Raw genomic sequence first — 13,463 nt, forward strand, 5'->3', positions numbered from 1 at the left:
CCATAGAGCTATTGATCTAGGCTCTCAAGAGATGCAGATAGGGGTGGGAAAGGAAGAATCTTCAAACTGCGAATTAGGGAGAATTTGCTTAGGGAACAGCTCCTTAATGAATCCTCCCCCCGGGACCCCGGCCCATCCGCTGGGTGTTTAGAACCATGCCCACCCTGGAATATCTTAGGGTTTCTACAGAGGGTTTATCACTGAAGCTGCAATAGGACAGGCCTGAGTTGTGCAACTTATCCCCTCCTGTAGAGACAATCGATTTTCAAATGGATACACTAGACAGATAAATATAGTTGGTGGATGGACACATGGGGCAGTGGATTGGTTTCACTGCCTGCACATATTAGCTGACTGGTTGGTTGGATGCACTTAGGACTTTCATTGGTTGGTTGGTTGCACTGGCTACACATATTGGTTGGTTGGTTGGCTGGATGTAGTTAAGATCTTAGTTGGTTGGTTGGTTAGTTACACTGGATGCACTAGATCAGTAGTTCTCAACCTGTGGCCCGTGGGCCACCCTGTGCCCCAATCAGCACACAGCTGCAGCCCGTGTCACATCCTAAGGGCCATACAGATAGTATATATATAGTGTTAATGTGGCCCACATAACACATAGAGAGATGCCTATGCAGTCCACAATGGTAAATAACTTGAGAACATGTATGCACTAGAGACATACACTGGTTAGTTGGCTGGATGGATGCATTGGATACATTGGTTGACAGATAGATATGGTTATGCTAAATATATTTGTTAGTTGGCTGGTTACATTGGACACACTAAATACATTTGTTTATTGGCTGGCTGGATATTTTATATATAATAAATACGTTCATTGGTTGGTTGGCTGGCTGGCTGGCTTTTACATTGCATGCTCTAGATAAATTCATTGATTGTTTGGATGCACTGGATACATTCATTGGTTGGCTAGTTGCATACATTGGATGCATGAGATTAGTGGTTCTCAAACTTTTATATTGGTGATCCCTTTCACATAGCAAGCATCTGTATGAAACCCCCCTTATAAATTAAAAACACTTTTTAACTTATTTATCACCATTATAAATGCTGGAGGCAAAGCGGGGTTTGGGGTGAGGCTGACAACTCACGACTGCCCCCCATGTAATAACCTTGCAACCCCCTGAGGGGTCCTGACCCCCAGTTTGAGAACCCCTGCCCTAGATACATGCTTTAGTTGGTTGGCTGGATGGATATGGTGGATGCACTGGATACGTTCTTTGATTGGTTGGATGGATGGATACATTGGATACACTAAATCCAGTTGAAAAAAGAAAAGGAGTACTTTTTGCTGTACTCCGTGTTGATTAGAATCACAGAATATCAGGATTGGAAGGGACCTCAGGAGATCATCTAGTCCAACCCCCTGCTCAAAGCAGGACCAATCCCCAATTTTTGCCCCAAATGGCCCCCTCAAGGATTGAACTCACAACCCTGGGTTTAGCAAGCCAATGCTCAAACCAGTGAGCTAGAGCTATCCCTCCCCCCAACTTGTGGCACCTTAGAGACTAACAAATTTATTAGAGCATAAGCTTTCATGAGCTACAGCTCACTTCATTGGATGAAGTGAGCTGTAGCTCACGAAAGCTTATGCTCTAATAAATTTGTTAGTCTCAAGGTGCCACAAGTACTGCTTTTCTTTTTGCGAATACAGACTAACACGGCTGCTACTCTAAATCCAGTTGGTGATTTGTTGATTGAACATGTTGGATAAAGTACACGCAACCATTTGTTGGTTGCTTGGCTGGATGGGGGAGGGGTGGATAGTTTGGATGCAGTAGGTACATACTTTGATTTGTTGATTAGATGGATACATTGGATGGTTGCAATCATTGGAGACACTGTCCGATGGATTTTAAATGGACGGTTTGTGATGGGATGTTTTCCCAGAGTGAGGATGACGAGCCCACAGGAGCAGATAGTCTCTTATGGGCATAGGAGACACCGATCCCCGAGCAGGGGCGACAGCATGAAGCTCAGTAGCATCAGCAGAGCGGGAGCTAGGAAATGCTTGGACAGGGAGCACTAACGATCAATGCACACATATGCCCCTCTCTGATCCCCTATCTAAGGGGCTCACCAGAAGGCCGTCACCTCCTTTCCCTTGGCTGTGCTCTGCTGGGGTGGCTGGGAAACATAGTCGAAGCAGGTCCGGCCCCCGAGGTGGGGCCCACAGTGCAGGCTGTACTGGAACCAGATGCGGCCGTGGTTCATGTAGCAGTCCTTCTGGTGGGGCCCCCCAGACTCCAGCGGGATGTCACAGCTTCCCAGCAGGTCATCGTTCCACTTGTCTTCATCCCAGACCTGGACTCGGATCTTGCTGGCGCTGGTGATGTGGACGGTACCGAAGTCCAAGGGGATGTACCAGACAGGACTGTTGTTGTTCCAGATGGTGTTGGTCCGGATCTCCCTTCTCTCAAAGAAGACCTTGACAAAGGCATCCGTAGCAGTAGATTGGTCCCCCCACAGGCCACTGGCCTTCTTCACTGTCACCATCAACTTCCCCAGGCCGCGCTCCCGTGAGCAGCACATGGTGTTGGTCATGGTATCCCCAGGGCAGACGCAGGAGCAGGGGTCATGGGTGCTGCGTTGAGTCCCTGGGGGGCAGCTTTGGGTGCAATTCCTCCACAGGGCCCTCTCACGGATGTACTCACTGACTGCCTGCCTCAGTGCCTCCCGCTTGGGATCATCCTGCTCTAGCAGGATGTGGATGGGGTGCAGCGAATAGGACACCAGGCCAGGGTTGGCTTTGAGGCTCTCTATCCAGGCTGAGAAGACCGTGGCATCACTCCCGGAGAAGAGCACGTCAGTCGTGCTCTCTCCTCCCTCCACCTCCACGTGGCACTCCCGATACGTCTCATGGAAGCTCCCCTTGACCTTCCCCTTCTTCTTCTCCTCCTCGCACTTGCTGTACCCACCCTCGACCGAGCCTATTCCGATACTCACAGCCGCCTCCATGCTCAAGCAGTCCTTGATCTCGTCATCAGACAAGCTGTTCATTGTTGCTTCGCAGACCCGCACAGCTGTCACATCCCGTACCCGGCCCCCCAGCTGCAGCTGGGACATGTAGTGGGTGCCGTAGTTGCTGATTAGCTGCTGGTACTCCAGTTTGGATTTGCTGTCGTACTGGTCGGGGAGGTACTCCAGCGCCAGAGCGAAATGGTTGGTGAGGGGGGGCATCTCGCTGACCCGGAACCTGGTCAGGGACACAAGGTGAGGAGTGTGCTTAGCTTAGTGAGTCAGCTGAGATCGTTAGCTCTGCATGCTGATCATTAGCATCAGCCACCCAGTCTGCTGAATCTCACAACTTGCTGGGGATACGGCCAGCTGCTTGATTGTTCTGGCAGACTGCTCCTGCTCTGGCCACGGCAGGTCACCGGGCTGTCCTGAGACATAAGAGAGGAAAATCCCCCATAACTGTCCACTCCCAGGTGGGAGCCAGCACCCTCTAAAGGTCTAAAAGGCCCCATATCACTGTGTGATGTTGCTCTGATACCAATTCTAGGTGAGCCCTCCTGACCAATGTTCCCTCCAATTTTTGACAGGTCGTGTGTGCAAAAAATATCTTCTGTGCAAATTTTTGTGCTTGTGTACAAATATTTGTGCGCACAGTGTTTCGCCGTGTGCGTGGGGTTTAGTATCTGTGTGTGCGCGCACAGGCACACAGCTTAGAGAGAACAATGCTCCTGACCCAAGCTGGCTCTCACCTGTAATAGCCGCAGGAAAACTCGTGGCTCACGAAGCTGTGTTTGTCCATCCGCATATGATCTACCACGAAATTGGCCAGGTTGGAGTGCGATCCGGCCAGCGCCACCTGGACATTAATCTTGGGCTTCACAGGCACGTCAAGCCCCAGCTTCCAGTTGTTCTTCACCATGGATGCCGCAGACTCCATCATGCCCATTGCCGATTGCTGCACTGAGCTACTCAGCTTCCGTTGGCACGAGACGTGGACCCTCCAGTCCACTGCAGCCAGTGGCAGCCTCTGCTGCTCCCCTCCTTGAAGTCGGTTCCGGCACAGGGTGCAGGTGCCGTCTTGGTGTTGCCAGAGGCTGCTGTCAACCAGGTAGGCCCCCTTCCTGCCCATTGTGGTCACATCAATGCCCTCCCCAGCCAGGCTGTGTCCGGGCACAAAGGCCGTGTGCGTCTTGCATTCATTGGCCGTGCCTGTGTGACAATGGGAGGAGGCCCCAGGGAAGATGAAGAGGAGGATGGGGATGAAGGCACCAAATCTGGGCATGGCTGATGTGACGGGTTCCCCCACCCAGGAGGGGTTGTCGGCCTCTGAACCCTCCTACAGGGAGAGACACACAGAGGTCCAGAATTAGTGACTATCCAGTGGCAGACAGTTCTCTTGGTTAACTCTGTTGTAGAGACAGACATCCACATATCTCCCATGACATCAGCCATATTTTATTGCACACCTACGAAAACTCTGGGCTCTAGGAAACCTAGAGGCATTACACAAATGACATGATGCCTCATTTGCATGTTTGACTACAGATTATCTAATTTGCATCAATTCCCTCCCCTCCTTGTTTTCCAGATGTTGGAATTCCTTCGCTAACAACGAGGAGGAGGTATAGTTTCACACGCCCATTCTACAGCGTGCAATATAATAATGGGTCATTAGAATTCCTCAATGGGGCCACTGAAGGAGGGTGCCACGTGGACAGAATCCGTGGCTTGTACTTAGCGAGCGGATTCAGTGGCTGGTTCTGGCCACTAGGGGGAAGTTCAAAGCCACACACAACCCGTAGCTTGCGAGTGGTGGCTTTCATAACCAGTGAGAGCAGTGGGAGCTTGGGCCATGCTAGCCATGACTGGCCTCACTGTAGAAGCTTCTGGGTCCCCCTTCTGGCCATGCCGAGTGGTGGTTTTGGTAATGTTTAACCACTGACGGAGGGTCATTTTCTGGGGTTTCTCATGGCCAGCATCAGCCCCAGCATCTAGCGCTGTCACCTTTACACTGTGGCTGTTGGGGAAAGACGGAAGGAAATGCTACCGCCCCGGAACAGATCCTGGGCCCATCCAGTCCAGTAACCTGCTCCCTCCCCTTTGCCCTGGATAAGGCCCATGGGCTCATCTAGCCTGGTATCCTGCCCCCTCCCTACCATGCAAGAGCAGATCCATGGGCCCATCTACTCTGGTATCCTGTCCCCTTCCTTCCTCACCAGGTACCTGACCACCTCACCTTTCTCTTTGTGTCCCTCCCCTTATTAACCACAAGGGATGCTGGGTTAAATGTAGATTTGAATTGTGTTCCACTTGGGTTGGAACTGTACAGCAATGCTGGCTGTGGGGCAGGAAAGGGTGTCAGCTCTGCATCCTATGATTGTAGCAGGCTCGGACTGGGAGGGGACAGTAAATGTTTGAACTCACCCCAGCAGAACCGGGCAGGAAAAACACACTTGAATATTGACTGCTTGATTCTCCCTGGCCTGCAGACCTTTGCAAGTCCTTCCTTGGGGTTCCCTCCCCAACTCTGCTGGTGCTCCTCAGTCCCGACCTGCTGCCCCACTGCTTTGTTGCCAGTAGAAAATCAAACAACCTGAAATTGCAAGATGCTCCTGATATGAAAGGTATAAAAGACATAAATTAATTATCAAAAGCTGAATGGCAATGTGGTCCAGAGCAGTGGTTTTCAAACTTATTTTCTGGTGACCCAGCTGAAGAAAATTGTTGATTCTGATGACCCAACGGGGCTGGTGATCAGGGATTTGGGGTGTGGGAAGGGCTCATGGCTAGGGCAGAGGGTTGGGATGTGGTGGTGAGGGCTGAGGAGTGGGACCAGGAATGAGGGGTTCAGGGTGTAGGAGGGGGATCTGGGCTGGGGCAGGGGGTTTGGGTGAGGGAGGGGGTCAGGGCTCTGGGCTGGGGGTGCAAGCTTGGGGGGGGGGCAGGGATGAGTGTGGGAAATGCTGAGTATCAGATGTTTTAGAAATGTGTACCAAGTAATGGAAAAGAACAGAACAAGAGGCGGGGCTGCGGGTAACAAGTTGAAGGACAAGGCCAGAAAACTTTGGCTGAACTAAGGACTAATGATATAAGCAGCACCTGAGAGTCTTTACCACCACAAGATAATGGAACCCAAAGATAAGAATGATGAGAACATTGGGTGATAAACAACAGAAAAGGAATAAACAATTGCTGTATATATATGGCTGTGGGAAGGGAAATAAAGTGCTTTTTACCAGCAACTGTTTCAGTTGTCCTGTAAGCCAGCCTGCTAGCAGCAACAAATGGTGACCCCGACGTGATAGAATTCTGTGAATTTGATACCACGGACAGAGGAAGAAATAGCAGGGACCGCTGCTGCCGGTGTCCTCCGTTCGGGACACCCAAGAGGCGGGGGAGCTCCCACTGAAAGGTGAGCAGCGGGGAATATCTCTCATAATGGGAGCGGCAGCATCAGCAGATGAGCAGGCCGTGTTTAAAGTCTTAAGCAATCTGCTTAATAACCAGGGAGAAAAATTTTCCCCAGAAGCTCTGCAAAAATTGCTTCGGTGGGGAAAGCGACGGGGTTGCAAAATGCAAAGAATGTGTTTGACTCTTCGGTGTGGAAAACATTGGGGGAAGACATGTGGGACTCTGTGGGGGTCGGAAATAAAGAAGCTACTGCCTTGAGCCCTATCTGGCGGACTGTTCATCGAGCCGTTACCACCGCAGCGGCTCAGGCAGGGGCGCGTATTGCATTACGCGAGGCATTAGAATCATCAGTGAAAGGGGCCTTTACGGTAGGAGCGAAAGACTTTTTTGGTAAAACAACGCCTATGATTCCTTTGGCGCCGTTGGACCCCAGTGAGGTACCATTGCCCTTGGAGGATGACGACTCAGATCGGGGCGAACCGATGGCCGTGGATCAGCCGGTCTCGGAGGAATTGTCATCGGGCAATCCAGAGAACCCGTTACAAGGGGGGTCAGGATTGCCGCCCGCGGTTGTGCCACCAGCCCCTCCCCGACAAGTTCGGATTACTGACTTACCTAAAACTGGAGAGTTTGATAACTTGACGCAGGACCAGATAATTCGGTGGTTATATAAGGAAGGTATTGCAGCTCAACAGATGATGGATGAGCTGGATAGAAAGGAAAACAGACCGCAAGGATCGTCACGATCGCATTTGCTGCAACAGCTTCAAGAGGACGGCATACCTGGCCCCTCACGTTTGCCCCATATTTGTAGGTTGTGTGGGTATTATGATTGTACGGAGCACCTCACTCCCGAGGGAGAGTTGCGACCGACAGCTGAGGAAGAATATCGCAAAATTTATGCCCCCGCTACGCAACCGGTTCGACCAAAAGTGAAACCTCCGCCACCTACATGTTCTTCAGTTGGACGAGGGCAAGAACGGGGGACGGGGGTGATTTGGAGGGATGCGGGGGGAGGAGTGGGATCTCCTGAACCAATTAAGCGCTGGCATGGATTGATAAAGGATGCTATAATTGAAGGGGAATTTTTGGATGCCATGCCGGCTACTTTCCCGGTATTGGTATCAAGGGAGGGGGTTAAATCTTGGGTGCCGTTAGACTGGAAATTGATGAGGGAGGCTCAGAAAGCTACTGTGGCGTATGGCTTGAAAAATCCGTATGTACAAGCGTTATTAGAACAAATATTCTCGGGGCAAGCCATGTGTCCCTTTGACGCCCAGAAATTTGCAGATATGTTGTTAACACCCACACAGAGATTATTATGGAAGGATTCATGGAGAAAAAAGGCTGAGCACGCGGCAGTGCTTAATTTAGATAGACCCCGGGACGACCCTCTCCAGGTAGCATCAATTGACATGTTGTTGGGACAGGGGCGATTTGAAGAGCCTCAGCTACAGGCACGATTGGTACCCCAAATATTACAACAGTCTCAGCTTCTAGCATTGGAGGCATTCAAAGAGCTCCCTGATTTGGGCGCCCCGTCACCTCCCTATTTAAAAGTCACGCAGGGAGTGGGCGAATCTTTTGCACTCTTTTTGGACCGCCTAAGGACGGCATTGGATAGGGCCCCTAGAATCATAGAATCATAGAATCATAGAATATCAGGGTTGGAAGGGACCCCAGAAGGTCATCTAGTCCAACCCCCTGCTCAAAGCAGGACCAAGTCCCAGTTAAATCATCCTAGCCAGGGCTTTGTCAAGCCTGACCTTAAAAACCTCCAAGGAAGGAGATTCTACCACCTCCCTAGGTAACGCATTCCAGTGTTTCACCACCCTCTTAGTGAAAAAGTTTTTCCTAATATCCAATCTAAACCTCCCCCATTGCAACTTGAGACCATTACTCCTCGTTCTGTCATCTGCTACCATTGAGAACAGTCTAGAGCCATCCTCTTTGAAACCCCCTTTCAGGTAGTTGAAAGCAGCTATCAAATCCCCCCTCATTCTTCTCTTCTGCAGACTAAACAATCCCAGCTCCCTCAGCCTCTCCTCATAAGTCATGTGCTCTAGACCCCTAATCATTTTTGTTGCCCTTCGCTGTACTCTTTCCAATTTATCCACATCCTTCTTGTAGTGTGGGGCCCAAAACTGGACACAGTACTCCAGATGAGGCCTCACCAGTGTCGAATAGAGGGGAACGATCACGTCCCTCGATCTGCTCGCTATGCCCCTACTTATACATCCCAAAATGCCATTGGCCTTCTTGGCAACAAGGGCACACTGCTGACTCATATCCAGCTTCTCGTCCACTGTCACCCCTAGGTCCTTTTCCGCAGAACTGCTGCCGAGCCATTCGGTCCCTAGTCTGTAGCGGTGCATTGGATTCTTCCATCCTAAGTGCAGGACCCTGCACTTATCCTTATTGAACCTCATTAGATTTCTTTTGGCCCAATCTTCCAATTTGTCTAGGTCCTTCTGTATCCTATCCCTCCCCTCCAGCGTATCTACCACTCCTCCCAGTTTAGTATCATCCGCAAATTTGCTGAGAGTGCAATCCACACCATCCTCCAGATCATTTATGAAGATATTGAACAAAACGGGCCCCAGGACCGACCCCTGGGGCACTCCACTTGACACCGGCTGCCAACTAGACATGGAGCCATTGATCACTACCCGTTGAGCCCGACAATCTAGCCAGCTTTCTACCCACCTTATAGTGCATTCATCCAGCCCATACTTCCTTAACTTGCTGACAAGAATGCTGTGGGAGACCGTGTCAAAAGCTTTGCTAAAGTCAAGAAACAATACATCCACTGCTTTCCCTTCATCCACAGAACCAGTAATCTCATCATAAAAGGCGATTAGATTAGTCAGGCATGACCTTCCCTTGGTGAATCCATGCTGACTGTTCCTGATCACTTTCCTCTCCTCTAAGTGCTTCAGGATTGATTCTTTGAGGACCTGCTCCATGATTTTTCCAGGGACTGAGGTGAGGCTGACCGGCCTGTAGTTCCCAGGATCCTCCTTCTTCCCTTTTTTAAAGATGGGCACTACATTAGCCTTTTTCCAGTCATCCGGGACTTCCCCCGTTCGCCACGAGTTTTCAAAGATAATGGCCAAGGGCTCTGCAATCACAGCCGCCAATTCCCTCAGCACTCTCGGATGCAATTCGTCCGGCCCCATGGACTTGTGCACGTCCAGCTTTTCTAAATAGTCCCTAACCACCTCTATCTCTACAGAGGGCTGGCCATCTCTTCCCCATTTTGTGATGCCCAGCACAGCAGTCTGGGAGCTGACCTTGTTAGTGAAAACAGAGGCAAAAAAAGCATTGAGTACATTAGCTTTTTCCACATCCTCTGTCACTAGCTTGCCTCCCTCATTCAGTAAGGGGCCCACACTTTCCTTGGCTTTCTTCTTGTTGCCAACATACCTGAAGAAACCCTTCTTGTTACTCTTGACATCTCTTGCTAGCTGCAGCTCCAGGTGCGATTTGGCCCTCCTGATATCTTTCCTACATGCCCGAGCAATATTTTTATACTCTTCCCTGGTCATATGTCCAACCTTCCACTTCTTGTAAGCTTCTTTTTTATGTTTAAGATCCGCTAGGATTTCACCATTAAGCCAAGCTGGTCGCCTGCCATATTTACTATTCTTTCGACTCATCGGGATGGTTTGTCCCTGTAACCTCAACAGGGATTCCTTGAAATACAGCCAGCTCTCCTGGACTCCCTTCCCTTTCATGTTAGTCCCCCAGGGGATCCTGGCCATCTGTTCCCTGAGGGAGTCAAAGTCTGCTTTCCTGAAGTCCAGGGTCCGTATCCTGCTGCTTACCTTTCTTCCCTGCGTCAGGATCCTGAACTCAACCAACTCATGGTCACTGCCTCCCAGATTCCCATCCACTTTTGCTTCCCCCACTAATTCTACCCGGTTTGTGAGCAGCAGGTCGAGAAAAGCGCTCCCCCTAGTTGGCTCCCCTAGCACTTGCACCAGGAAATTGTCCCCTACGCTTTCCAAAAACTTCCTGGATTGTCTATGCACCGCTGTATTGCTCTCCCAGCAGATATCAGGAAAATTAAAGTCACCCATGAGAATCAGGGCATGCGATCTAGTAGCTTCCGTGAGTTGCCGGAAGAAAGCCTCATCCACCTCATCCCCCTGGTCCGGTGGTCTATAGCAGACTCCCACCATGACATCACTCTTGTTGCACACACTTCTAAACTTAATCCAGAGACACTCAGGTTTTTCCACAGTTTCGTACCGGAGCTCTGAGCAGTCATACTGCTCCCTTACATACAGTGCTACTCCCCCACCTTTTCTGCCCTGCCTGTCCTTCCTGAACAGTTTATAACCATCCATGACTGTACTCCAGTCATGTGAGTTATCCCACCAAGTCTCTGTTATTCCAATCACGTCATAATTCCTTGACATCACCAGGACCTCCAGTTCTCCCTGCTTGTTTCCAAGGCTTTGTGCATTTGTATATAAGCACTTGAGATAACCTGTTGATCGCCCCTCATTCCCAGTATGAGGCAGGAGCCCTCCCCTCACAGACCTTCCTGCCTGTGCTTCCTCCCGGTATCCCGCTTTCCCACTTACCTCAGGGCTTTGGTCTCCTTCCCCCGGTGAACCTAGTTTAAAGCCCTCCTCACTAGGTTAGCCAGCCTGCTGGCAAAGATGTTCTTCCCTCTCTTCGTAAGATGGAGCCCGTCTCTGCCCAGCACTCCTCCTTCATGGAACACCATCCCATGGTCAAAGAATCCAAAGCCTTCTCTCCGACACCACCTGCGTAGCCATTCGTTGACCTCCACGATTCGACGGTCCCTACCCAGGCCTTTTCCTTCCACGGGGAGGATGGACGAGAACACCACTTGCGCCTCCAACTCCTTTATCCTTCTTCCCAGAGCCACGTAGTCCGCAGTGATCCGCTCAAGGTCATTCTTGGCAGTATCATTGGTGCCCACGTGGAGAAGCAGGAAGGGGTAGCGATCCGAGGGCTTGATGAGTCTCGGCAGTCTCTCCGTCACATCACGAATCTTAGCTCCTGGCAAGCAGCAGACTTCTCGGTTTTCCCGGTCAGGGCGGCAGATAGATGACTCAGTCCCCCGGAGGAGAGAGTCCCCGACCACCACCACCCGCCTTCTCCTCTTGGGAGTGGTGGTCGTGGAACCCCCAACCTCAGGACATCGCATCTCATGCCTCCCAACCAGCGGAATCTCCTTCTGCTTTCTCCCCCCAGACCTATCATCTGGTCCACTCTCCGCAATGGTACCTGTGGAGAGAACATGAAAGCGGTTAGTTACCTGTGTCTGTGTTACTGGAACCCGGACATTCCGCTTACCTCTTCTGGAGGTCACATGTTGCCAAGCTTCTTCACTGGCCTCTTGGCCACTCTGTGCAACCTGCTCTATATCTTTGGAGCTTTGTGCCCCTAGAAGCCTATCCTGAGTTTGGTCCAGAAAATCCTCAGTCTCTCGTATACAACGCAGGGTCGTTACCTGTTGCTCCAGACCTTCAATCTTCTCTTCCAATATGGAGACCAGCTTGCACTTTGTACAGACAAAGTCGCTTCTGTCCTGTGGAAGAAAGACAAACATGGCACATCCAGTGCAGGTCACAACAGCTGAACCCCCCCCTTCCATATCACCTACCTACTATGAGCTTCCTCAGAGACGTTGGCAAGATGTAAGCCTCACTGGGCTCACTCCAGGCGAACTCCCAGGCAAACTCCTGCTGTGAGCTGCTCTGCTGTCCCCGCTGCTCAGCTGGTTCGCGAGGCTCTGGCTATTTTCAAAGAGCCAGGCTTCCCTGACGCAAACACACAGACACCCTAATGCCCGCCCCCTGCAGGCTAGCAGCCAATCAGACACTCACTCAGGCTCTCTCCCTGCCCTCCCAGCAAACACACGCTCGGATACTTCCTCAGCAAGCAAACACACACACTCGGATACTTACCAGTCCCAGGCAAACTCCTGCTGTGAGCTGCTCTGCTGTCCCCGCTGCTCCGCTGGTTCGCTGCCGCTCAGCTGGTTCGCGAGGCTCTGGCTATTTTTAAACAGCCAGGCTTCCCTGACGCAAACACACAGACACCCTAATGCCCGCCCCCTGCAGGCTAGCAGCCAATCAGACACTCACTCAGGCTCTCTCCCTGCCCTCCCAGCAAACACACGCTCGGATACTTCCTCAGCAAGCAAACACACACACTCGGATACAATTTAATTGTACTAATACTAATTTAACACCAGACGCCAGATCAGCATTGGGGGTAGATTTAGCCCTTCAAAATGCTAATCCCACGTGTAAGAAGATTTTGGTGACTTTACCCAAATCGGCCTCCCTAGTCGACATGATTGAAGCCTGCACTCGTGCTCCCTTGGTGGAGGAGGAGGATAAGGCAAAGATTCATGCACGCGCCTTGGTGGTAGCCTTGAATACCTCCAAGTCAAATTGGCGAAGAGGAAGGGAGGGGGCATGTTATCAGTGTGGAAAGATGGGTCATTTAAAACGGGATTGCCCCAAGAAAAGAGGTCAGCCACAAAACAATGCACTTCCCTCCCCGTTTCCCGGGACGTGTAATCGATGTGAAAAATTCGGTCATAAAGCTACTGAGTGTCACTCCCGGTTTAAAAAGGATGGGACCCCTTTGTCGGGGTCGGGAAACGCCTCGTGGAGCGCCAACCGGCAGGGCGTGAGGACAAACAATACGCCGGCTGCTTGGACAGCCTCCGCGGGGCAACTTCCGGCAGTGCCGGAGTTGATTTGGCCACCGCCGCCGACGTCTCCCTAGAGAATGATAGGGTGACGCTCGTTCCATCGGTGGCATCTGGACCGTTGGGGTATGGGTTAAGCGCATTGTTAATAGGTAGATCATCCGCCTCCTTACAGGGGCTTTTTGTGCTTCCAGGGCTAATTGATGCTGATTATAGAGGGAACATTGGGATTATGGTACGAGCTATATGCCCGCCTATTACAATAATGTCCGGAACCAAAATTGCACAATTAATACCCTTTCGTGTGAATGTTCCTGTGAAGTCATCCCAGATAAGAGGAACTGGGGGCTTCGGGTCGTCCAGTCAGGTA

The 13,463-nt window shown here is 51.1% G+C and overlaps 2 protein-coding genes across 3 annotated transcripts in view; both read right to left on the reverse strand.

The window, feature by feature from the left end:
• Positions 1 to 13,463, reverse strand: part of LOC119856804 (perforin-1-like) — a 106,583-nt gene that overhangs the window by 31,552 nt on the left and 61,568 nt on the right. The gene's annotated exons all lie outside the window — the stretch shown is intronic.
• The window catches only part of LOC119856806 (perforin-1-like), a 70,676-nt gene that overhangs the window by 20,191 nt on the left and 37,022 nt on the right, over positions 1 to 13,463 (reverse strand). For both annotated transcript variants that reach the window (XM_043517170.1, XM_043517172.1), the window contains 2 exons: positions 3,729 to 4,315; positions 2,326 to 3,217 (listed from right to left, as the gene is read on the reverse strand). In XM_043517170.1, coding sequence (XP_043373105.1) covers positions 2,326 to 3,217; positions 3,729 to 4,315 — 1,479 coding nt within the window. The remainder of the gene's footprint in view (positions 1 to 2,325; positions 3,218 to 3,728; positions 4,316 to 13,463) is intronic.

The sequence above is a fragment of the Dermochelys coriacea genome, chromosome 6, assembly GCF_009764565.3.
Source record: "Dermochelys coriacea isolate rDerCor1 chromosome 6, rDerCor1.pri.v4, whole genome shotgun sequence".
Taxonomy (NCBI): domain Eukaryota; kingdom Metazoa; phylum Chordata; order Testudines; family Dermochelyidae; genus Dermochelys; species Dermochelys coriacea.